The sequence below is a fragment of the Zingiber officinale genome, chromosome 5A (genome assembly GCF_018446385.1).
Source record: "Zingiber officinale cultivar Zhangliang chromosome 5A, Zo_v1.1, whole genome shotgun sequence".
Classification (NCBI taxonomy): domain Eukaryota; kingdom Viridiplantae; phylum Streptophyta; class Magnoliopsida; order Zingiberales; family Zingiberaceae; genus Zingiber; species Zingiber officinale.
In genome coordinates, this window is record NC_055994.1 from 135,469,326 (window position 1) to 135,494,309 (window position 24,984).

A 24,984-nucleotide genomic window follows, 5' to 3' on the forward strand; every position below is an offset into this window, starting at 1 on the left:
TTCAGAGAAGGATCGAATTACATTATATCTATTGTATATAATTTTATCCCGTATTACAAGAGATTATTTCTGCGACTTAAAAATCACACGGTAACAACTTTAATATTACACCAAGACTCCCCTTCACTTATAGAGCTTAAACAGATTAAAAAAAAGTATAGAGCACAGATTAAAAAAAAGGGGAATAAGATAATGAATATAATGCTGTTTGGCAATAACATTAATGGTTTTCCATTGTCTCATTCATGTGCTCAAGATATATATGTACGGTGACCATTAGCATTGCACAATTGGAATGGAAAATAATTTTCAAGAGCGAGATCAAAACTAGTTCCTCTCATCTACAGATCTCGGTGCGGCCAATGAATAGGGGCCAGACTAAACAATGAGGCCTATTGAATCAAGAAACAAATCAAGAGGAAAAGATAAACATCTGCATGTAAATAATTTCATTAGTCTTTTCTAAATGCTGTGGGCTAAACAACTTTTGGCAGAGTTAAATGATCCGATGGATGGCTTCGTTCGCTTGTGGCATTCTGAACAAGAACCTGAATACATCACTCAGCGAAATTATGCCTTCCACATGGTTAGTTGCATCTTCTACAATAATCACACGCCGCACCCCTAGATCAATTGACAGGAATATTTCAAGCACAGTTCATAGGTTAGAATGAAGAATTCAGATTTTAGTGATTAAATACCAGGATTTGCCAATTGCTCCATTACTTTCTGCAGGGAGTCTGAGCGGAGACACGTATGGAAATGCTGCCCAGTTAAAGATCCATGAGATGAACTTGCATTGTTTTTGAGCTGCAATGCCTGAAATTTGTGAAAAATGATTGTAAAATTTATTTGTCTAAGTGAGCTTAGTGACAGTTGAGAGCTAGACAATGATGTAACTTTACACTTGTTCAGTTGAGAGCTAGACAATGATGTAACTTTACACTTGTTCAACAACCTAGTCCACACTGGCTGTGCCATGTGACTATTAAGATTTATATATTCACCACCTTTTGTACCAAGAGGCAAACTTAGACTATCAAGAACAATATAATTTGATATTCACAGAAGAGCCAAGTAGATAATGCAGAAACAGAAGAATAAACGGGGTAACTTGAGGATATTGTTCCAATGATACTAGTTCAAAGTGGACCAGTAATGGCGACCATGAATAGACTTGAGCGATAGATTGAATTATAATATGCTTAAGGGTGCATCTTGGGGTCAAACAAGTGTTAAGGTAGAGTTCTTCAATTGAGGCAAGTATTCTTACATGGGGTCAAACAAGTGTTAAGGTAGAGTTCTTCAATTGAGGCAAGTATTCTTACATGTTTCTCTATGTCATTTACCTTGTTTATGATTTAAATTGAGCTTGTGAAATGACTTTTGAGATACATTGTGTAAGTTTTCAAAAGGGGAAACTTAAATGTCCTCAAATGATGAGTTTGGGGATACAAATAATGCTATTTGAGGCTATAGACGGGAATACAGTTGATTTCCTATTTTTGTTATATATAATCTTAAACTTGTAGATCCAATGTGGCTCAACCCTTCTTCAAGACCCCACATTAGCAGGAGTTTTGTGCACCCCTTTATAATCTTAAACTTATCATGCTCTGGGAGATTTATACATGTAGGTGAAACACAGACAGAGGGAGTTGTTTTCTCCATAACTCTTGTTTAGTGATAACTATTTTTAATTTACTTGTTCTATGTGATATTCTCATTCAATTGTCTCTTCAAAATTATGCCTTAGATAACTATTCCATGACAAACTAACCAACAATTGAAACTTTTAAAAGAGATAAAAACTTACGGTAGTCCCTCGAGAATATAAATCAGTCTAAGAAACACCTAGAATAAAATAATGTGTAATTACTTGTAGCAAAATAGAGAAAGCAAAATAAAGAAAGTGATAAGGCGTGAAATCTGGCTTGGACCCCATGCTCCCAAGGGATTATGGTACATTAGTGCAATATGGGCATATTGGAGCAAATATCCTGACACAGCTGAGTGCAAGGGCTTTAAACCCATGCGTTATGTGAATCTTTTGACTATTTTTGTTGTCTATCACAAATAGAGTACTGATCCTTTCAAGTGAGATTATTTATGTGAGAGATTTATAGAAGTGGGTATTATGTTTCACCAAAATCACAAGTTATAATAGCGAAACGGGAGAGCAAGTGATCAGATGCAAAATAATACAATGTGTTTTATTGTCATAGAGAATTTGGAGAATATAAATATCATGCATTTGTAAGTGGATGATAATGATGAATAAAGTGTTGTAGATAATGAGAATCTAAAAAGGAATATTTCTAAGTGCAAACACAATACCTCAACAGACATGCCTCCTGATTTGAAAAGATAAGCCAGTATGTGTATAACCAACAACAATCTTGACTTGAATACAAGATCCCTGGTATCAAGGATTGCTCTCGGCATAGCACTCTTAAGTTGGTTGTATCATATAAAGTACCAGCAATGTGCTACAGATTTCTCCATGTGGATAATATTATCATCATTGGTTCACAAATTCACCCGAGGTTTAACAAAGAAGTATTATACACAGCATACAAATCTAGTTTTATAATGTTGAGGACCCTAGATGATTATATTTGAAAAAAGAAGTCAAATACTACTATATGACCACAAGTTATAAATTCCATTGGGCGGGAAATCCATCAATGGCAATCCAAATGATGATATGGCTTCCCATGGTCAAAGGTGAATAAGTATTGTATTGCCAATAATGAGTGTCAAATCCCATAAAAGGATATTGTAATTTAAAATAATGCTATAAATACAGCTAAATGCAACGCTTGATACCCGTATCACATATGCAATTTTGATACCATTGATTCATATAGTAACTTGATGATCCCAGTATCAAACTACAGGTCCAGTGTCATATGCTTCTTACGTTAACTGAAAAAGTTTAAGATTATGATGCAACCAATCAAACTTTGTTAATAAAAAATGTTAGGTAATTAGAAACAATCATCATCAAAACCGTAAATGTATTAATTATTTGGGATCTAATATAGAAATTGCATTCCAACGTTGAGCTCCATGCAATCCTATATTAGTAATGATCAATTTTTTTAATAACAATGACTAATGTTCCATGCACCTTCTAATCTTCCACTCTATTATATTCTGATATCTCTATGTTTTTTTGTTTTACCTATCTAGCAACTTTACACATTTTAGCATTCTCCTCTACTACAATTAGGGATGTAAATGAACCAAACGGTTCGCGAGCTATTCGGAGCTCGATTCGGTAAAAAGCTCGTTCAAGTTCATTCATTTATCTTATCGAGCCGAGCTTGAGCTTAAAGATATTCGGCTCGTGAGCTCGCGAACATGTTCGTTTATAGGCTCGCGAGCCAAAAAAACGAGCCTTAAACCAAGCCAAAAAACGAGCGCTAAAACAAACCAAAAAAACGAGCCTTAAACCGAGAAAAAAATGAGCTCTAAAACGAGCCAAAAAAAACGAGCTCTAAGACGAGCCTTAAAATGAGCTTTAAAATGAGCAAAAAAAAAACGAGCTCTAAAATGAGCCAAAAACGAGCCCGAAAACGAGCCCGAGCTCGCTTAACGAGTTAGGCTCGTTAACTTTGATAATCGAGCTAATAACGAGCCGAGCTCGAACTGTTCGCGAGCTTGATAATTCTAAAACGAGCCGAGCTCGAGCCTTGTGATAAAAGCTCGATTCGAACTCGAGCCGAGCTCGAGCCCGAATATAACTTAAATGAGCCGAGCTCGAGCCTAATACTGTTCGGCTCATTTCGACTTGTTTACATCCCTAACTATAATAACTTTTTTATACATGTTGCTTCCTAATAGCGAATACTATAGTGGGTCATACTACAATCTTATAACCATTTAATCACTCATTCTTTACCCTATTAGCGAACAATGGTATCTTCATCAGCATCCCATTGTCGAATAAGATAGTTAATAACAATATGTACACAAATTGAATGTCGCAAAGACAAGAACTTCAACAAAAGATAAAATAGCAACATATTAATATTTATAACTAGCAATTTGTGTCATATCATGTTAATCATATCATTCATGTATAATAAACCTATATATATATATATATCATGTTAATTTACTAACAAGTTATGGGGCATCAAAAGCAGTGCATATTTTCCAAATTAATTCACTTAATAATTAGGTCAAGTTATTTGACTTGTTTACTTATTTGAGTTATCCTGTATAATTTTCGGTTCTCGATGGGAAAAAAAACATCTCCATGGAGAAAATTTCAAATAGCCAACCCTAAATAGTTGGGACTGACCTAGCTTGATGAGGATGACATTAGCAACCTATAGGGCAGTAAGGTGGTGAGTTACAAAATCATATACAAATTCAACTGCATGATGCCATTGGACAAAATAATCAACACAGAGTACAATGGTAGAATAGGATCAATTTTAGCCAACCTAAATAGTTAGAACTCATGACTGTAGTCACGAGTATAAACTAGTCTGATCAGAATTTAAACAATGCACCTAACAATATGAGAAAAGTTGAGTAAGTGTTCATAATTCAAAATAATAATAGGTGAACAGATGGCAAGCTTCATACAAACTATCCAGCAGCAGGCTGTTTAGAACTGTGATCAATGGAACCTTAAACCATAAGGATTAGAATTATATTATCACAACATAACCACATCTGTTCCAAAAATGAGATAAGACGTTCACTGTTCATGTGGGCAAATACAATAAGAAGATTATGAACAAAAAAGAGATCTGACTACAAACCCAAGTAATGATTTGCCAAGTTCCAAAGCAAGGAGTGAAAATTCACATTGCAAGAGAAGTCTGAATTCATCTCAGATTAATATAATAATTCAGGCATTCCAAGGATAGAAGGAATTAATATAAGAAAGTTTCCACTTTACCTGGTAAATACTTGTTTCATCCAGGCGAATTCGTGCATAAACCTTGTCTTTAGCCAAAGACATGATGTCGCTGAAGTTGCAATATAGGACAAAACTTTTAATAAAGAAATTGGAAGATTGAAGGTGTATGAGATGTAATAAACTTGTATGTTAAGTATAAATTTTGGAATAAATTGAAAGAGTACAGCCGTATTGAGTTTGAATAGAATACCTTCTAGAGTATGTGTCCAACAAGCAGTCATTGTCATCAACTATTGGAATTGAACTAACTTGAGCTGCATATTGATTGGTGATGTAATATAAGCTAACTTGGTGATAATGAAGTTGAGAGCGAACTATTCAAGTGAGATAAATAAAGTAAAAGAGAAGAATTTGTGGATAAATAAATACATAAATTTCCTGAAATAAATAGATTAAATATGAAAAAGAAGATGAATGAGATTTATTTGTGAATGAAGGCTTATAACAAAGCCTACTTATGATTTTTTTTTATGATATTCATAAATATGTGCCAATTATTTAACATTGGCAAAACAATCAAGTAAGATTTTAAAAAATAAACTAAAAATAACAAACCAATTGAAAGAATCGGACCATAAAAATTAAAAGGCAAACTTAAATGAAGTTGATGCATAGTTTTAATTCTTTAATATATAGTTGTTAGGAAATTTCAGCAAGGTCAACTGACACCATCTTAGCTACCGTCCCTGCATGGTGATGAGAGGATATGTGAATTAATTCAAAAGAGTCAAGAATTTAGACTTTACAAACATGGCAGGAATAAAAAGAGGAACAAGAAAAAGAACAGAATTTGAAATATATTATTTTATTTTTTCAATTTGATTGAAGAACTTCAGCGTACATCCTAGTCAATCCTTTTGACAAATTATATGATGTTAGACCAAATTAGGAACATGACAAAGCTGGAGTTTCAACGCAATAGCATAAAGAATATACAACAATAACAACCAAGTCTTATCTCACTAAGTGGAGTCGACTATATAGATCTTTTTACGACATTGGACTCTATCTCCTACTATATCATCATGTATACTTAAATAAATTTTATCTTGTTTTATTGTTACTAACCAAGTCTTTTGTGATCTTCCTTTTCCTTGTTAGATGTGTGTTTATCATAGTTTCACATCGCCTGAAGCATTTATTGGTCCTCTAAGTACAATACTCGTACCATCTTAAACGTCTCTCTCAGAGTTTTCCCTCAATAGATGCAACTCCGACTTTATCTCTAATGCTCTCATTTTTTATTCTGTCTATCCTCGTATGTCCACACATCCAGTTTAACATTCTCATCTCTGCAACTCTCATCTTCTGCTCATATGCTCGAGTCATAGCTCAATATTCAGCTCCATATAACATAGCAGGTCTAACTACAGTTTTATAAAACTTTCCTTTAAGTTTTAGATGTACTTTACGATCATATAAAATACCCAACACTCTTCTTCATTTCAACCATTCTGCTTGTATTTTATATAAGGCATTTCTCTTAATCTCTTAATCGTTTTGCAAAAATGATCCTAAATATTTAAAACTCTTAGTTTTAAGTAACTCGTCATCTCCTATCTTAACAATTGTCTAATTACATCTAATATTATTAAACTTAAATTTCATATATTTTGTTTTTATTCTACTAATCCTAAAACTTTTCTCTTATAGTGTTTTCCACCCAGATTCTAATTTAGCATTTACTCCTTCCCTTGTTTCATCTACCAAAACAATATTATCTACAAACAACATACACCATGATACCGTGTTTTGAATGTGTACAATGAGTTCATCCATAATTAGTGTAAAAAATAGGAACTTAAAGTGTATCCTTAATGTAACTTTAATTTTATTGGAAATAATTAAAAAAATTTATTTTTAGTCTGGTCGTTATATCCTAATACATATTTTTAATTAGTTCAATATATATTACACTAACACCTTTCTTTTCTAGAATTCTCCATATAATTTCTTCTAGGACTCTATCATAAGCTTTTTCTTAGTAATACCATATGAAGATCTTATTTTTATTGCCAATATTTTCCAATTAGTTGTTCAAAAAGATGTATAACTTGTCTGTTGGTGCAATCTGGATTTTAATGTTTGACAATGTACCTAAGTCTGGTCAGTTTGACTAAGGGTTGATCACTTGATATTTAGAAGAGATAACTCTAGTCAGGATGACTAGTAAGGGAATCTCCTAATTGGAGGTTAGGCAAGGCAAAGTCTAAGCAGGTTTGTAGGACCAGATGTTTGTAAGGGCAAATCTTAACAGGAGGTTAGGCAAGGCAAAGTTCAGACAGGTTTATAGGACCAGATGTCTAGCAAGGATAAGTCTTAACCAGAGGTTAGACGAGGCAAAGTCTAGGCAAGTTTGTAGAACCGGATATTTGGCAAGCATAAGTCCAAGCAGGTCAAAGGTGACCGGATGCTTGGCAAAGGAAAATCCTGGGGAGTGAACTCTGGGTGGTGAGATCCTAAGGAGTAAGCTTTAGGTGATAAAGCCTTGGATGTAGTCCAAGCATGAAGCCTAGTAGGTTGGGTAGACTTACAGGAGTGCGGCTTGATCCTAATGGATTAACCCTTAGGTGGTAGACTTGAAGGGACCTTCGAACAAAAGGTAAGCCTAGTAGATCAGGTAGACTTTCGGGAGTACAACTTGATCCTAATGGATCGACCCTTAGGTGGTAGACTTAGAGGAGGGACCTCTAAGCAAAAGGTAAGCCTAATATGTCGGTAGACTTACATATATACACTAGGTTGTTGTTTGTGTTTTGTAAGGTTGTTTTGTAGAAACTTGGAGCTCGAAGCAAAATAGAGAAAGGACAAATGCAAATGGATGAATTGGACTTGACTCAGGTTGAACTGGACTGAGGTCCAGTAGACCGAAATAGGGTTCGGTAGATCGATTGGGTTCGGTTCTAGATTGTTGAGTTATTTTAAATGTTGACATAGAAGTTGATGTGGAAAAAGATTAGGTTCAACTTAATGATTTGGATGAGGATAAGGATAAGTCAGATGATGTGGATAAAGATAAGACTTGATCCAAATATGACTTCATCCAGATAAGGACTTGCTCCAACTCTATAAAAGAAGACGAAGGCTCTACATTCATGAACATCAATTCTCTACTCTACGGTATTCGACTTTGCACTCAAAAGACGACAAGGCTATGCTCATGCGACCGAGGAAGCGCTAGGAAGAGTGCGGGACACTCAAGAATTCCGGACGGATCAACGACACTATTTATATTTTTCATTATAAGTTGTACTTTGTTTTATATCTCTTGTGCTTGTGCTTAAAGTATAAGACAAGTTTCTCTGCCTCCGGAAACTTCTGAAAAGGAGACCACTAGTGGACGAGTGTCTCTCGTGATTAGGCCTTGGACGTACTGACCGTGGGGGATTAGGAACTAAGTAAATTCGCGAGTCTTTTTTTCTGTTTTGTTTATTATTATTCCACTGCATACTAACTCTGATAGAAAGACGAACGAACGAAGAAACCGAAAAGAAAGACGGTTGATATTCACTGCCTTTAACGACATGCATCGATCCTATATTGTCGACCTTCCAAGCATAAACCCAAATTGATTTTCGGTGACCGTGGTCTCCTTAATTTTTTTATTAGACTTTTACAAAATTTCAAGGTATGACTCATTAGTTTAATATCCCTATAATTTGCACAATTTTATATATCTCCCTTGTTCTTATATAAGAGAACTAGAGTATTTACCCTCCATTGATCAGACATTTTTTTAGTTTTCAATATCATGTCAAATAATTTCGTAAATCATTCAATACCTTGTTTCCCTATGCACTTTCATACCTCTATCGGAATATCATCGACCCAATGACTTTTCCAATATGCATCCCATTTAAAGTTTGTTCTCCTTCTGAAGTTTGAATTCTACGATAAAAATTTTAATTTTTATACTCATTTGATATACTTTAATTACCTAAGTTAAATTGATCACGTAAACCTTCATTAAAAGTTGATAAAAATACCACTTCCATCGCTTTTTTATTTCTCTATCGTTTAGTATTATTCTAATGCATTCATCTTTAATACATCTTATTTGGATAAGATCTCTTGTCTTCCTTTCTCACTTTAGTTATTCTATAAATGTCTCTTTCCCCCTTTTTTATCCAATTTTTGATATAATCGTTCAAAAGTTTAATTCTTTTCTTCATTCACTACTTTCTTAGTCTCTTGCTTCGCCATTGTATATTTTCTTAAATTTTTCTCATTCTTACAAATATATATTTCTTTATAAGTTGTTTGTTTTCCATTCATTTTCTTTTATATTTTCTCATTCCACCACCAAAATTTCTTACGTAGTGGTGCATGTCCCTTTGACTCACCGAGTAAACTCTTAACTACTATTTTCAACTTTGATATCATCTTATCCCATGTCATATTAGAGTCACTATAATTCAGCTAATACTTCTACTCATACTTTCTCCTTAAATATATTTTGCTTCCCATCCTTTAATTTCCACCACTTAATTTTACGAGTCGTATATATTTTCTTTCTATTGATACTATGCCTGAGGCGTATATCCAATACTACTAACCTATGTTGGGTAATTAAGATTTCTCTTATAATCTCTACAAATTTTTCTATCCCTCTTCCTAACCATAAAAAAGTCAATTTGCGATTTATTATTCCCACTTTTGAACATGACCAAGTGTTCTCTTTTTTTTTAAAAAAAAAGTGTATTAACTAATATAAAGTTATATATTGTCGCAAAATCCAATATAATTTTCCCTTCTTCATTTCTCGTTCTAAACCCATAACCTCGATGTACCCTCTCATATTCCTTATTTTTTACTCCGGCAAGTTCATTTAGATCACCACCTATTAAAATCATTTTATTTGACGGAATGTTTTATAATATTTCATCTAGGTCGTCCCAAAACCTTTATTTGGTAGTTTCATTTAATTCTACTTGCATGCATATATACTAATTACATTCATAGTTTCTTTGACCACTATTATCTTAAGGACTATAATTCTATCTTCTTTTCTAACTACTCCTACAACTTAATCTTTTAATGAACCATTTACAACAATACTCACTCAATTTCTTATTTTACTCTTTTCTATGTACCATAACTTAAAATTCAAGTTCTCTATCATATTTGCCTTCTTGCCTACCCATTTTGTCTTTTGTACACACAAAATACTAACTCTTCTCCTGATCATCGCATCTACTACCTCACTTGATTTACCAGTAAGAATTTCTATATTCCATGTTCCAAATCTTAGACGATTAGTTTTCCTATTATATTTGTTCTTATCCAACCTTTGATATGAGAACTCTTGCCTATCTAACACTAGACTCGAGTTCTTATAGAAATGTAACGGTCCTTGTCGATACGTTATAGTTGGACCTTACAACACAAACTCTTGCATATTTAGCACTACATCCGAGTTCTGGAGATGTACCAGTCCTTGCCGAGACGTTATAGTCGGATCCTGCAACATGTTCCTTCCGGGGGAACAACCTATCATTAACATAATAGTTTAATGGATCCATTTATTAAACACTTGTATAGTTTAATGCCGATTGACAACTTAACGCAACCCTCCTTTATCTGGGCTTAGGACCGACGTTTGTCATGGGTTTACCCTTCCACAAATGACCACTAAAACTTCCAGTGGATACTATAGGCTAATGTAGTCAACCCTACATAGTATCAATTAATACAATTAAGACAGAGGTCAATTCTTGGTAGCGAAATGTTTGTCAGGTTCCTGCCCTCTCCCATGCAATGGTCACTATTTAAATAGATAAAAAAAATCACTCGTGATTTAACTTTCTACAAATGATTGTCACCCTAGTCGTGTGGGAAGCCTGAGGTTAGCATATGACTTTTTGCCATCAATCAGTACAATTAAGACCATTAAAACCTTTTATGACTATAGATAGGAATTATTCTGAATGGATTAACATAGTTTTGCTGATTAATACGATAACATTTATAATTTCACTTAGGCCAATTTGGAGTTCTCCTACACTAATACGGTACCATAATATACAAGCATTGAAATGATCAAACAAATTATTGATAATTTTCTAAAGGAAGCACCTAAAATTAGAAAATTTCAACAAGTGCACCTAATTTCAGAAATTCCGACAGACCACACCTTTCTCTTGCATTTTTTTTTTCTTTTAGATACCCATAATACCCTTCTTAAACCAATTATCCGCTCATTCATAAGAGTCATCAAGGTGATATGGTCAAATCACCTTGATGGCCCTAAAGATGTCAAAATGCAACTAACATCATATCTAGAATAAATATTGCCTAAAATATGCTTTCATTTTACTTTTGTATTTAATGCAAAGAAAGAATGTCAAATAATTTAGTCAAATCACCTTAATGAACCTAACCATGTCAAAATGTAGAAATAAAACTATATTTGAAATCAACATCATCCTAGAATCACACCCATGCTCAGGTTTTTGTATTTTGTGCATGAGAAGGCAATAAAGGTGATTAGCCAAATCAGGTTGATGATTTGAAACAACTCATAAAAAAATTTAAATATAACTCACTCTCACAAATCTAATGGTACCCTTATTTGTCCAGTGAAAACATTTAGATCCTCAAAAATATCTCAAAAGAAAAACATTAGCATTTACAACATCAATGTGATTTTGGGCATCTAAAAGGAAAAAAAAAACATATTGAAATAGAACATCATTTTGTATGTGTGGAGGCGGTGAGAAAGGAGATTAAGACTTTGTTGGTCCTCATGATCAATTACTATAATTACTTATTAAAGACTAAGAGGAATAACAAACTGGGAATATATGATATATATTCTTCAACTTGAGAGGGAGGATAAAATGGTACTTGTGTAGTATATAAAAGTTGAGATAGTTCTTTGGCTATCAACTTGACCTAACTTAATCCAACACTAAAAAATTTACCTTGCACCACTAACAAACTTAATCGAAGAATTGAGTTTACCTTGCACCAACAATGTTAAAGCACGACTTAGTGATTCATTCGGTTTCAACTTTGCCAGCTGATTCCCATTTGATTCACCAACTCTCGAAACCCATGTGCCCAAAGGAATAGTACATATTGCTTGTTGCAAAATGGGCACTGAATTAGAAAATTGCCTAAAATGCCTGCAGATACCTGAAATTTTAAGACAAATTTTGATGAGAAAGCATCAGTTACTTGTCATTAAGGTAAACTATCCTGGTAGTTAATAAATTTTAAAACTTACATCTTAATATTCCTGAAAGGGATGCAAGATGAAGCAAATGTGGGAAGGAATCCTCTTGCAACAATGAATGAACTATTGGAATTGTAGCGATGCGATTTTGCAATATTTTCAGTGCTACTTCTTTCAGTGAATCATAAGGCCCAGCCTAATACCAGAGAAGACATTCACTGATGGTGATCTCAAAATTTGAATGGTGAAAACCAGTTGTACTTACATTGATAACATATCTAAATTAATGATAAATACATTTATATATGGATTGAAACAAGCAAGACACAAAGAACAACTTGGAGGACTAAAATTCAGAGTAGAAAAAAGTCAAATGTGAAATGATAAAATGAACAACTCTGACAAGCAACCAAGACATCTAAATAGATTGGCCAAACAAAGATCAGGCATAATCATGAAAGGAAGGGTGATGCAAACAAGGAAAAGAAGCATTGGTTTGAATTTTGATTTGGTTGACAATTGTTTTATTTTAGATAACATATAGTTTGGTTTGTCTAAGTTTGGCTGGAGTATTTTTAAGTTGGTACTAGTTTAATGTGCATTCTTAGCTCAGTAGGAGTTTTTTTTTACTTGATAAGAATTTATTGGAACCATTATACTTCTCAATTAGTGGTGTCTCTTTCCTTATGTAATTGATATCGAGTGTATAAAAAACTATTATGTCTATATGTATTTTTTAATTTTTTTATGAATATGATTTCCTCTTCAACTTGGTATTTGAGATTTTTTCTTTGTGTGAGATAGTTATCCCATTCTTCATAAATTTCATCCCAATTCTCTGTCATTTGAGGATTTGATTTGGTGTGACATCAAATTAGTATCAGAACATTTTTGCACCATATCAATGAGTGACAGAAAATAAAGTCTAAAAAAAATTATGCCATAAACATGATTGTCATAAGTTTCCTAAAAACGAAGAAAAAACTACTGATGGGCAATATATCTTGTTTGCATATGGATGATGTTAGTGTGTTAGGTTTTGAATGAAAAAAATCAAAGCATATTCAGGTAGGCTAACTTGATGGAACATCTTTTACAAACATCAGATTCCTATAGAATAAATACTGATATAGTTTTTCACTTAACACAATGAGGCAAGAAACTGAAAAACAGAAAGCCAGAAAGAATAACAATGAGAATTTGACACTAGATTATAGCAGAGAATTACACAATCCTTCAACAAAAGTACACTATCGTATATATCTGATTAAATAATCAGAAAAAACAAATTCAAGGAACCTATTTCAGTTGTGCATACAATTAGCCAAGATGGATGCACATGAAATTTAAAATAAATAAAAGTTTTAAATATCTTAAACAAGGTTTAAAATATTAAACCATCTATCTTCAACCGTTCCAGATTTCGGTAACGTATCATGTCATGCCGACACGGTTTTGATACTTAGTTAATTAAATTATTAATAACATAATTAATTTTAAATTAATTTTTATTGCAATTAATTATTTAGTTAATAATTAATTAGATTGCTATATGTTTATTTTTGTTGATTAATTTGGTTACCTTAGTTTTTAAATTAAAAATGTTTGTAACCATTTAGTTTTAATTTTTATCTATAATTACTCAAATGCATACTTCTATTAATTTATACTTATAATCTATTCAACTTTTTACCAAAACACAGAAATGAGCAACACTTGTAAATTTAACATGGTTTACTTTCAAATTTTGTAACATTGAAGCAATTTTAGATTGGTCCGTCAATCTTCATTATTGATGTAATTTTGTTAGAAATGAATAAAATTATGTGAAATTATTTATGAGCATCTGATAAAAACTTTTGAGTATTAAATATCAAATTATTTTATATTTGGTATAATGAAACCCTAAATAAAAAACTATTGGTTGTGGTGAAATGATTTTAAATCCTATCATTTAATTTTAATTTGATTTTGTTTGTTGTACATAGTTATTATGATTGCTTTAGTTAAGCGATATGAAACTATAACAAATATGAACATAAAACGAGGAAGACCAAAAAAGACTTGATTAACAACTATAAATTAAATAAAATTTATTTAAATATAAATGATGATATAGCAGAGAATAGAGCCCAATGAAATAGGAGAATCCATGTAGCCAACCGCATCTAGTTGGATAAACTTGGTGATTGTTGAACATAGTTACAATTATTAGAGTGAACAAAAAATAACATTATTCAAAGTTTTTCAAATTTCAAGACCTAACATATTACGTCAAATTTAAACAAAAATTTTAATTTTGTAATTAAATTTAATAAATTTTATCATAATGATTTTTTAAAAAAAAAAACAATATATAAAACTTAATTTCTGAATTAAATTTAAAATTTTCAGATTTAATTTTTTTTGATAAAATCACATTTTAATTTGAAAATAGAGTTTTTTTTTCAAAAAATAACATGCAGGTCTACTGCAATCATAATGTAATATTCCAATAAAACATATTTTAAAAAATGAAATATATATATATATATTATTTATTTAAATAAATTTTTATTTATTTGAAACTATTGTTTTTTTTTTTGCTTGTTTAGTCTTTTCCACTTTACAAAAGTTAGTACATGAAAAATTCTTCACCCATGTTAAATACCAATTATTATCTTATTTAGATTTTTATATTTTAAATTATCTTTAAAATCTTTTAGATAACTAATTAAGCTAAATGAAATTAATATTTTGAAATCTGTATTAGAGTGTAACTTGATTTAAGGTTAAACAGAACTTATTAAACAGGAAGATTTATTTTGGTTTATTCAAAAAATAAACCAAGTTTATATATAGGATAATCTGATTCCATCATATTTAATTAGGCTAGTCATATTTTTATGAGGCTAGGAATTCTTTAATTATTAAATTAGCTGTATTTTTTTCTCCCGTTCCTACATATAGGCATCCCACCTGTAGCTGTTTGCTGCTCACGGCCACCCACAACTGCCTTCAGGTGGGCACCAAAGAAATAATAGAGTTGTGCCAAAAAAAAACAGATAAATAGAAGCAACATAGTGAGATTTTAGATAGGGAAGAACGGTAACAAATGAAATAAAAAGAGAATGATAAAAATAATCAAATTTCTCAAAGCATTCAGCGACCACAATCTCTCCTATTTCTGTTGCAATCTCAAACTGTATAGATCAGTGTTATATTTATGTTCATGAAAGCTCCCATGTGCTAAGGCCTAAGCACTAGCCATATAATGATTATGATTATATAAAATGTGATCTAATGGAACTTTTAAGAAATTGTAAAGATGTTAGGTTTTCAGCCTTCAGATATAAAAATTAAGTTAGAAACTAAAAGTACTTTCATCTTTTTCTCCACATAAGTTCATGAAAAGAAGATACTTATGAATAGGAACAAAATAATCTCACTGTGCCTGTAGAACAGTCAGAAACTTCATTTAAAAATTGAAAATAAAATGTCTCTCAGTAATGAACTAACTATTTCAGGTTAGTTTAAGAACACCTGTTGCAATCAGGAGAAGCTACATTTTAGAACTAAAAAAACAACTATCACACCAAGTCAGAAAGAACAAATAATAGAAAAACAGCAGCCAGAAAAGTTACATGGATTAGCTGTCTCTGAGTAGGTCCATGCAAAACCATTTGACTCGATAGCTGTTGCTTTGCCTCTTTCCAGGCAGAAATAGTATGTGTCTCGAGCTCTTCCTCTGTCAAATTTGAAGCATGACTACTTAACTGCGAAAAATTTTAAAAAAAATGAAGTAAAGAAACATCAAAATGCAAATGTTAATTGGTACACTTTAAAATTCTGAAGCTATTGTCTGTGAGGATTAAATTTGTGAGAATGCCACGTGGGATATGTACATTGGTTGCATGATGCAGAATCCTGTTTAAATATTAAATTTTTATCAAAAAAAATCTGCGACAATAATAATAATAAATAATAAATCGAATCAATAAAATACTAAATTTATTTTTTAATAAAACTTTTAAATAAACAAAATAAATCAAACCAAATTGTCAAAATAAGATTTGGGCATTGAGTTGAAGTCAAATTGGGTTTGGATTGTGGTTTGAAATCTTGTTCCATGCTGAGCGAAATTATCGAAACGTATCGTTCTGGTAAATCATCAAAACTCGATATCATTCGGCACCAAGGTTTAAAATTCAAGCCGTACAGTAATTTTGGTCTTTGATAGGAAAGATATTGTTCTAGTATCACGACGCTTTAATGCATGGTGTCGATGACAGATTGGAAGTTGAAGGAGATGAAACAAAGGAAGGATACATTATCTGTGTTGAGTAGTGTCGAGTTTCGGTAATTTACCATAATGATATGTTTCAACTGTTTCGCAATATAGTACACAGATTGCTTCCTATGTTTCATCTCCTTCTTCAACTTCAATTCATTACTGCCGACATGCATCAAAACATTGGCACGATACCGAAACAGTATCGTTCCAACCACAGATTGAAACTTCGACAAGGCTCAAGATTTTGAACCTTGGTTTGGATTGACCCGTTAGGTAGGCATGGAAATTAGGGTTACATGGATTTGAAGTAGGGGTTGATTTGGACTTGTTTTGGCCAATTTTTGGCTGAACCAAAAATTTTTAAGTGGAGGCTTAGAACAATTAGTAAATTTTTTTGAGGAGTTGGAGATAATTTTGCCTCTCCTCTCTTTCTATATGGTGATTTCTCTCCCACACATCTTCTTCCTCCTCCACACGCAACACGCTGGCCTTTCTCCTTGACACCTAACCCTCCTTCCTCCTCTTTCCCTCTTCTTCCAGCACCAGCAACCTGACCAGCCACTGCTCCCCTCCTCTATGCACCACGGGCAACATCCCTCTCTCTTCCTCTCCTCTCTCATTCTCATCCTCATCCTCACAGCCTCCGCTGCTGCTGCAACTGCTGTTGTTGTTTCCAACTATGAATCCATCCACCTTTGCAAGATTGTGTATTCTGCATCTCCACCCTCTACTTTTTCAATTTTATATTTGGAAATATTTTTCTTACTTATCACAGATCTAGTTTCCTGTTTCCAACTAAATATCCTCATTATACGACCATGTTCAAAATTCCTTTAAATGGCAAGATCCTACTTTTAGAGCCATTCATGATTGTCTATCTACCGTTAACAAAATTACTATAGCACAACTCTATGGTGCTCCATGGCAATACGAGCATCCCATATCCTAGCAGCTCAACTGGTGCACACGGTTATTATATCCCAAATAAATAAATATATAAAACAAATTCATTTCTTTGATAAAAAATGCATGCATTGGATGGATTTAGAATTGTCATGTCAAAGTTCTCCAATACTTGTCTTTCCTTCCCTTTTTTTTTTTTTTTTTTTGCGTCTAACATATTAATATAAAAAAAAATATTTATCAATGAGCTGGAAAATATATAAATTGAGAAACTAGCAACACAAGAAATTACCAATATAAGTTCAACCCACTCCATAAATTTTGGTCAATGCAAAATAAAAAGTAATGACTACTAAATGTGTTCGAGTCTTTGAGGTGAAAAAGACTCAAAAAGTAAAACAATGTCTTAAAGACGAAATGACGGATAAAATATTTTAAAAGAAGATACCCTATGGAATGCTAAGTCTATGAATCCATCCATCCCAAAAAGATGTTACTTCTACACATCTAATAGAGAATCGAAAAAAATCTCCCAGTGGAATCTAAGATTAAAATATAGATCCTATCCCACTGCAGGCCCTTAGCTCCTCTTCATCTTTTATTCACACACTGTTTCATCAGCATACTGATAGCTTGTATAGAAAAATGTGTGTCCTTAATTCATCATAATCCTGGGCAAGAGTTCTTCAGCATTGGATAACAGGAGTATCATTCAGGACTTCTGGTAACGACTACAACTTTTTAATTGTTGTTAAAACAAATAGAAAAATCACAAATGAAAGATATACAGAAAACATTGTTCCCCTTTTTTTCCTTCTTTTGGAGAAGACTATTTAGATGCCACATCTTTATATTTATTAAAATGCCTGACCTTTTTCCTTCTACTATTTTCATTATTGATTCAGAGAAGTGTGTATTGGTAGAAAAATGTACTGACTAATTACGCACTGATACAAAGTTGAATCACATCTTTATGGTGTATCAAAAATCAGTGCATGAGGAAGTAATAGTGTCAGAACAGAAGAAAAACTACATAGAAAGAGCATTTGAAAGAAAAAGGTGACAGATGATCTTATCATTCCAATATATATATATATATATATATATAAAACAAATCAATTATAAGATATTTGAACCTGAGGAACTCGGTTCTCAAGGAGCCAACAACAGATTACAAACTAGAATCTACATTTTGCCACAGCAATAGACAAATGTTCCATTAGTCAATCTAACAGCCAATACTAATCTACACAAAAATAGATAATCAGATAGACCAATTCAACCAGAGAGATTTAATCAATATTCCAAAATGAACTGATGTCATTTATGAACCCTAAACAAGTGAAAAAAGATGCAGCGAAGAAAAAAAATCCTACAAACCTTGTACTTAATTTCAACAAGAAGCAGCTCCACTTAGATAAGAGAAAAAATTAAAATCCTGATTTGTCAATATTCAACTCTACCTACCTCTTTTAGAATTAATATAAAATCCAACGGACTGAGTACTCCCACAAATTCTCTACTGCAATTATCCACTAAGGGAGCAACAGGAATACCCTGACAAACATACAGTTTGAAGGAAAAAATGCATCAGTAATTGAACATCCAATGAGTAATAAGCAAATCTATCACAGAAAAAATGTTCATAGTTCCACAAAAGAAGCTCTATACACATTGTGTCCATGATATAAAAGCAAATTCTAGTAATTTGAACTCCAAAGCGTGAAACCAAATGGTTGTCCCTGTTTTTCTGTTAAACTGATTAGTTATATACATGAATCCAGTTTACTTATCTTCTCAGTGAGGTGGAATATACACACTCCGATGAATTATATTTCTAAATTAAATTTCTCTCAAACCTTTGTGATGGATTCAGGTAACAATAAACCATTGACTTACTGGAGATAATGTTTCCTCATTAATTAACTGATTTCTCTATTAAAAAAAAAAAGGGCAGTCCGGTGCACGAAGCTCCCGCTATACGGGATCCCGGGAAAGGATCCATTGTACGCAGCCTTACCCTGCTTTTTTGCAAGAGACTGTTTCCAGGATTTGAACCCGTGACCTTTTTGGTCACAAGCAACTAACTGATTTCTCTATTATATGAATATAATCAAATGAAAAAGAAAAATATAGTCATGAATAAAACTCTAGCTTGAAAGTGTTTCCACATCTACAGAGGATACTACCTGCTCATAAAGGATATGGAATGCTTGCTTTACTGGCAAACTAACTTCAAGAGCTATAACCTGCAGAATATTATGGTTACTGAATCAAGGAGTGGATAGTGTACTAATTTTGTTCACCATAGAAGGGAATAGTATAATAGTATACCTTCCCTGAATCAGGAAGCAACTCATAAGCAGCACAAGTGGACAAGAATTCAGATATGCGATCACAAGATATTCCAATATCAGCCTCTGAAATCCTCAAATTTGACACCTGCAAGGAAGTATCTATGCATGAAATGGTTGGTCTAAGGAATGGGATTTGATCATAAAAAAAAAATAGATTTGCATAGAGTTAGGTACCTCTTTCACTAGACTCATATCTACTAAGGATATTTATTCTTCCTGATTAATGTAATTATACCTGTTTAAGCATATTTTGAATTTTTTTCCTAGCATGCACCTGTATTCTACATGTATCTCTTCTTTCTACTATAAAATACAAGGTTTTAAAAAAGAGAAGCAAGTGGTTTGCAATCAAGTTACCAAGTGGTGCATATGCATCTTAGGAGAAAATATAACCAGCATTGCACTTTCAAAATATAATTTAAATAATAATTAAGAGATTACTCAAATAGCATACAAGTTTCTGTTGTCTACATGCCCAAGAAAAAAAACTTTCACAAATAATCATTCCTTTGTATTAATTAGTTATTACATCCTTTCTTTTTAGTCAAAGAAGCTCTTTCTCATTCTATTGTTTTTTACCATGGTCATAAATAGGTATCAAGATAGAATGGTCAAAAAAATCTTTGTAGCATTGTATCAGATAGGTAGAATTGGAAACCAGAATTGGTAGGCAAGTAACAATACAGAAAAGGATAAAATTATTCCATAAATGAGATTACGAATGATATTAAAAAATCTTAAGAATTAGGCTTTTTTTTTTGTATCACTAAATGCGAAATTACTATAATTTCTAATGGAAAAAATAAAAATATAAACTAATAAATAATATAATTAATTAAATTTGATTAATAGAATAAATATATCAGCATAATATCAAGTATTTGAAATCACTGATAAAATTTTATTATTATTTGACAGAATCATTTAATAACTTGTTCTATCTATCACAATACGAATAATGAGTAATTAACCTTTATTATAAAGAATAACTAAATAAATCCATATTATTAATATGAGATAAATTCATTTTATTGTTTGCCTGCTTTTTCATTTTGCATCAATATGTCCCCATAGTTTAAAAATAGAAAGGAAATCCCTTGCCTTAACAATTTACTTCTCCCGTGGAAACAATGATTTCCTGAGCCCATGAGCTTGAAAACAAACTAAACAAATTGAAGTTTAAATGGATTAATTAATCGAATAGAATGAGATTAGGATTTTGCTCTATAGAAATGTGTTCCTTTTATTTGAAATGTTACTTATCACCTATAGCAAGGAAATGAGTTGTTTACAACTATGGTGTTCTTCTATTGGAGATCGTTAATGGACCATGCAATAAAAAAATGCCATGCAACCAATTGATATGGCAATAGGAAAAAAAGAAGCAAGAAAATAGGGCATCCCTTTCACACATACTGCGTGTGAGGAACCGAGTTGTTTTTAGATTCTAGCTCATTTGAGAAAAGATTATGATGAGTACTAAAGCAGGTTGAGAAGAAGAAAGTTGAAACTTGGAAAGGTTTAAGAAATACACACAAAAATTAAACAAGGAAATATAAACTGAAATCACAATTTTGCCTTTTCGAACTCTCACCTAGCCTTGTCGCATGTGTTGCACATAAATAAATAGGTCCTTTTCATTAGTATTGATGGAAGAGGAATATTTTATTTATATTTTGCAGACTACAGAAGTAAAATTTAATATTCTAAAATATAGGGAACAAAATGAAAAAAATAAATAAGTAAACTAGAAAGTGGGCAAAATGAAATTTTCACTAATAATATCTATATTTTTCAATGAAAATCTAATATTCTTTAATGTTCCATGTTATAGGATTTAGTTGGATCCTTATTACATTTGAATCAGGTTTTATTCACATAGAAATTTTTTAGCGATTTTGCTCGTGATCAGCGGTAACAAAGAGATGGGCAAAATGTCACGTAGTGAAATACAAGTAGTGGCCAGCAAGAATGAACAAGTGAACTTTGAACTAATTGTCAATATACAGATATGCCAAGGCTAAGAAATACGAGTGAGGAAGACCTCTCCTGCTCATGAAAATTTGTCAAATTCAGAGCTGTATAGATTTTCAAAATCATCCTAATTTGACAAGTTTCAACTAATATTGTCCATTTTTCACTCTTGATTTGACCAAACTTAATGGTTCCAACTCTTTTTTAGTGAAATCTAAATCATTTCTAGCTGATTTCTTTATAACTCTAGTACTTCTATACAATGTTAATCATTATAAGAAGCCTGATATATCAGAAAAAAATTGAATAGATCTTTGCCATCTATGTTAATCATTATAAGATGCTCGATAATTCAGGAAAAATTGAATAGATCTTCACCAATAACCAACTTAGGGCTATATCTGAGAACACAAAATATTTTGACAACAAAATATTTTGACAACCATGACATTTTATACTTGGATTAAACTAAACCTAAACTAGAACAACCATCTTCTTGTCAACTTTATTCCTGAAGATATTAAATTTCAATAAATTTCTTTTAGATATATATAGCTTGATGTATGTGAGTCATTGCATATGTATACGAGGACTTGTGCAACTACATAAAACACTTTTTAAAATAATGGTAAATTGTTATTCATTTAAGAAACTTCCGTCTATCACTTAGTAGCAACTTGTATTGCCTAAGTAATATATCAGACGTAAAAGGTTCGACTATGCAGTTAAAATCTTGTAAAGCAATATATCACTCTTAAACGGAGATGACAAAAGAATTGCAACTCTATCATCTGCATTATCCCCTTTCATCTATTTTACATGTTAGATACTATCCTCTGATCTTGTATCAACGATTATGTTATAATATAACTCCACTATTGTTACTTTTATTATTGATTCAGTACCTATTCAAAATTTGACTAGGAAACGCATGATAGTCATAGGATAGGAGACAGAAGGTAGTTAGCTCCACTAACTCATACATTATAACTTGCGTGAGGACTGTTAAAGTTGTCTATTTATATCGTTTGACAGGAGCGAGTTAGGTCCTAGAAAACATCAAGACTGGTATGTAGTTGGATAGTGCAAATTGTCAAGTGTTGCACTTGTTGTCTGATAGGAATAGGTGGAAGTTCGATACCAATCATACAAAGGTCACTGCAGGCAATAAAGACACTGATATAGATGGTATAGCTGTATAGGGCATGATAAAAATAACAGAATTTAATATGAATAATAGAAAGCCCAGTAATTATCATCTTTTTTCTACTCTCACATTCTCTTGAGGGGCTTATAGATCACCTCAAGATTTGTAGAACTTGCTTGAGGCATCAGTACTTCCATAAAATTTTCTCATGGCTTTTGTGATGCCAAGCTAAATATGCTTATTCTCTAAAATCTACTGGAATACAGAGACCTCAGGATGCATAAATTGATTCTTGATGTAATAGTCAGAGTACTAATCATGTGATAGTCGACTTACCACAATTGGGGAGTTCTCATGGTCCACATCCATGTTCATTCTATTACCAGAAACCTCTGGATGCAAAAGAGAACGTACAGGATTAGCTTCTTGATTAAGAATAAGAGTGTTAACTATTCCATAAGCACTCATCACATGAGGCTGTTGTTCATCATGCCGCCATACACCATCAACAAAGAACATATACTGCCCATAAAGGTAATAAAGATGTGAGTTAAATGCACAAATTGAAAGAGAATCTCATACACCTAAAGATTGGCATTTACATAGACTAAATCATGCACCGATAACCAAAGCAGCATAAAATTTATGTTGTGCGACACATTTAAACTAATCAACATCAAAGAATCAGTTACACATGGTAAACTATTTGTTTTTCTTATCAAGGCGCATGCAAATCATACATACCTGAGACCAGAAAAGAAACATTTACTCTTCAAAAGAAGAAATACATTACAAATCACTGAGTCATAAGAAGAATAAACTCATACTGACCTGATGAATGCCAGGTGATAAGCTGCACATGACCTGAAATACAGTAGAATCTCCCTCCACAGGGGCCATTTCTACCTGTTCAGTCCACCTGTGATGAAAATTAAAAATGATAATATAGAAAGTAATGCCTAAATTTTTATATATGATAAAGTTCTATACTTATCATTTTGTATTACAAAATTTTGCAACAAAAAATTGAAAACTATATATGCATGCAGATGTGCATCAATAAATGCATCAGTTTAGCGGTCCTGGTCATATAATTCTAGTTCATTATGATTAGTGGCAATATCACTTCACAATCCACACTCTTGAGAATTCATAGAATAAACAAAGGGGGTATTTTAACAGAAAGTAAATGGTTCATAGAAATCAAGATTAGTATGTTCAAAGAAAGAATTTGTTTACTGCTTAAGATAGAGATGTAGATCCCTACATGATCAAGCACATTGTTCAGAATCTTTTTAGCAAAATTTAAAAAACTGATCAATGGAATAACTTCTGATTTCTTATTTTCTACGATTTTCACAACACAAATAATCAGAAGAAAATATTAGAAGAAAAAAAAAAGTAGTGTTCAAGAGGAAAGAGCTCACCTTGTAAACGAGCCAATCACAGAAACCCTATTCCCACCGTAACGCCAAACAAAGCTCCATGGAATTCGCACGCTACCAGAAATCCCACCTGCATCTTGTGTACAGTCGGTTCCAGCAGGAAACATCCGTCCAAGACTTTCAGAAAACACTGTCTAGTTAAAGATGCCTCGAATAATCTCAAGTAAAGTTATCACCCAAGTAAACCCGCCTCAACCTCCATTGCTTCTCTTCTACAAGAAACAGCATGTATACAGCAAGAAGCAAATATATACTCCATCGAAATCAAAACCTCGAATTTATTTCTTCTGTGACAGGTGCCTCCAATATCACATGGCCAGTAAGTCACGGAGTTAGCTTTCGCCCACCGATTTGCCAAAGAACGACAATAAATGCGCAGTTTTGTTCGCTTTAAATCCAGGGAACCAGAAATGACAAAATCCCTCAATTTGAACGACACCTCGAGAAAAATATAGATATATATATAAATATATACAGGTTGGGAGTAAACCCGACGCCAGACCTGCAATTTTCTAACAAGTGAACAAAAATCCAGAATCCCTCAACGAATTCAACCACAGTTTTTGTCGGAACTAACCTAGAAACCCTAATTTCCCGTCAGAATAAAAACTTAACCACCAAAACAGATCAACAACAACAACAACCAAATCAAGGCTTCCCACGGGAGCAAGCAGGGGCGGCTGAGACGAACGCTTTCATCAATCGCTCGGAGCAGCGGAGGAAGGAAAAAAAAAAGACGTAGGAAAGAGAATAATGACGAAGATTA

The 24,984-nt window shown here is 32.6% G+C and overlaps 1 protein-coding gene across 1 annotated transcript; it reads right to left on the reverse strand.

Annotated features, from left to right (window-relative positions):
- Positions 1-190: 190 nt before the first annotated feature.
- Positions 191-24,984, reverse strand: LOC121981968 (sucrose nonfermenting 4-like protein). The gene is made up of 14 exons (XM_042534789.1): positions 24,796-24,984; positions 24,201-24,720; positions 23,605-23,692; positions 23,110-23,295; positions 19,630-19,737; positions 19,485-19,544; positions 18,763-18,852; positions 15,743-15,874; positions 12,171-12,315; positions 11,906-12,079; positions 5,133-5,196; positions 4,922-4,991; positions 702-819; positions 191-624 (listed from the first exon to the last, which is right to left on the reverse strand). The coding sequence occupies exons 2-14, from the start codon at positions 24,323-24,325 to the stop codon at positions 497-499; spliced, it is 1,488 nt and encodes a 495-aa protein (XP_042390723.1). The 5' UTR covers positions 24,326-24,720; positions 24,796-24,984; the 3' UTR covers positions 191-496.